At 46.4% G+C, this 1,991-nt stretch overlaps 1 protein-coding gene across 1 annotated transcript; it reads left to right on the top strand.

Moving 5' to 3' along the window:
* Positions 1-272: 272 nt before the first annotated feature.
* LOC149958379 (uncharacterized protein F54H12.2-like) lies at positions 273-1,523 on the top strand. Its single transcript, XM_090167165.1, has one exon. The coding sequence runs from the start codon at positions 273-275 to the stop codon at positions 1,521-1,523; it is 1,251 nt and encodes a 416-aa protein (XP_090023291.1).
* Positions 1,524-1,991: the final 468 nt, after the last annotated feature.

Here is a 1,991-nt window from a genome sequence, read left to right as displayed (position 1 = left end):
GGCAGTAAAATTCTCAATGACGCCGTTGCGGGGGAAAATATAAAATCTTCGGCGAGGAAACGTTTCGGTGAAGCTCTAGAAGGGATAACCGGACAAAGCGGTTCGGGGCGGAAAAAGCGTAGGAGAACTAAAATGAGAAGCAAGAAGAAGAAAACAACGAGCAGGAGGAAAACTAGAAAAAGGACCGTTAAACGCAGAATCGGGGCAGTAGCTCGTCGGAAGCCCACGAAACACGTTCGTGACATTTTTTCCCTCAACTAAAAAGAACCAAAATGTACAAAGTTGAAGCCTTGAAATCGGAATTGGACCTGTTCTCGGTCACCCCCGTGCAAACTAGCGTCGAAAGCGCGACTCCAACTTTCTATCGACCGATCTCTACGCTACGAGATGATTCCCAGATTGAATTTTGTATCCCTAAAAGCCCCGAGTATACGGATCTCGCGATGAGTCTCCTTCACGTTAAATGTAAAGTAACGCGGGAGAATGGGGCTAATTTAGACCCCGACGTTAAATTATCAACTTGTAATAACCTAATGCATAGTCTCTTCGATCAAATTGAAATCTACTTGAACGACAATTTAATCACGCCCTCGGCAAGTCGATATTCATACCGAGCCTATTTAGAATCGCTCTTGAACTATTCTGGCGAGGCTAAAACTTCTCACCTGACTTCGTGTCTCTACGCCAAAGACGCTGCCGGAAAGTTTGACGATATAATTACCAACTCGGGGAGCAAAATTCGTCAAGCAGCTATTAAGGATTCAAAGGAAATTTCCTTAGTAGGGGCTATATACGCCGACCTTTTCAACATTCCGAAATACCTTCTAAGCGGGGTGGAAATTAAAGTTCGACTTTCAAGGAGTAAAACGGCCTTTGTCCTTATGGGAGACCCCTCGTTAAACGTGGGGAATTTTAAGATCGCTATAACGGACGCTACTTTGGAAATACGGAAATGCAAGATAAGTCCTCAAATCATTCTGGCTCACGAAAACGCTCTCTTAGGCGCCACCGCGAAGTACCCCTTTACCCGAACCGAAGTGAAAAGCCACGTACTGCTCACCGGCGTTTCAAATACGAGTCTCGACAATGTGTGGCTGGGACCGCTCCCTCAACGCGTTATTATCGGCCTAGTCTCGCATACGGCTTGCGCGGGCGATTTTCATAAAAATCCTTATAACTTTCAACCACTCGGGTTAAATTTCTTATCTCTCTACGTTGATTCGGACGCGGTTCCGAGCAAACCTCTCCAGCCCAAGTTTTCCCAGAATCAATTTGCCCGTGAATATTACACCTTGTTTACGGGGACTAATATACATTTTAAAGATGATGGGAATAGTATATCGCACTCAGAATATCCGAGGGGGTATACTCTATATGCCTTTGATATCACGCCTGATCTTTCCGCGAGTGACAACTCTCATTGGAACCCTGTAAGACGGGGACAGTTACGTATGAGTTGGGATTTGAAACCCCGCTCACTGAATCGGTTTCGGTCGTTATTTACGGGGAATTCCATAGTTTAATGCAGATAGACAAAGACCGCAACGTGGTGATTGATTATTAAAATGAACACGTTAGAAATAAACGAGATCCTCGGGCATTTACCCGGGTATCAAGGTGCCTTTGCTTCCGATAGACTCCCCGAATATATCCCTTCCTTCCCCGCCTCCCTGGTCGTTAACCTCGATCCTCACGATGGGCCCGGGACTCATTGGGTAGCTATTTACCTAGACGCTTTCAGGAGGGCCGGGTACTTTGACTCGGCGGGTCGTCCGGTGACCCTCCCCACGATAAAAAAGTTCCTGAGAAAACATTCCTCGAAAATACTCTACAATAGACGTCGTCTACAGGCCGTGGGAAGCAAAGTTTGCGGACAATACTGCGTGCTCTATCTGGAACATCGCTATAGGGGGCGGAGTTTGACCTCCTTCGCTGATAGGTTCACGAGGAACCAATGGAGTAATGACAATCGCGTGGATACCCTATTTAAG

Source organism: Leiobunum rupestre, chromosome 2 (genome assembly GCF_980474605.1).
Source record: "Leiobunum rupestre chromosome 2, qqLeiRupe1.1.hap1, whole genome shotgun sequence".
NCBI classification, from domain to species: Eukaryota; Metazoa; Arthropoda; class Arachnida; order Opiliones; family Sclerosomatidae; genus Leiobunum; species Leiobunum rupestre.
This window is presented reverse-complemented; position numbering and strand designations above follow the sequence as displayed.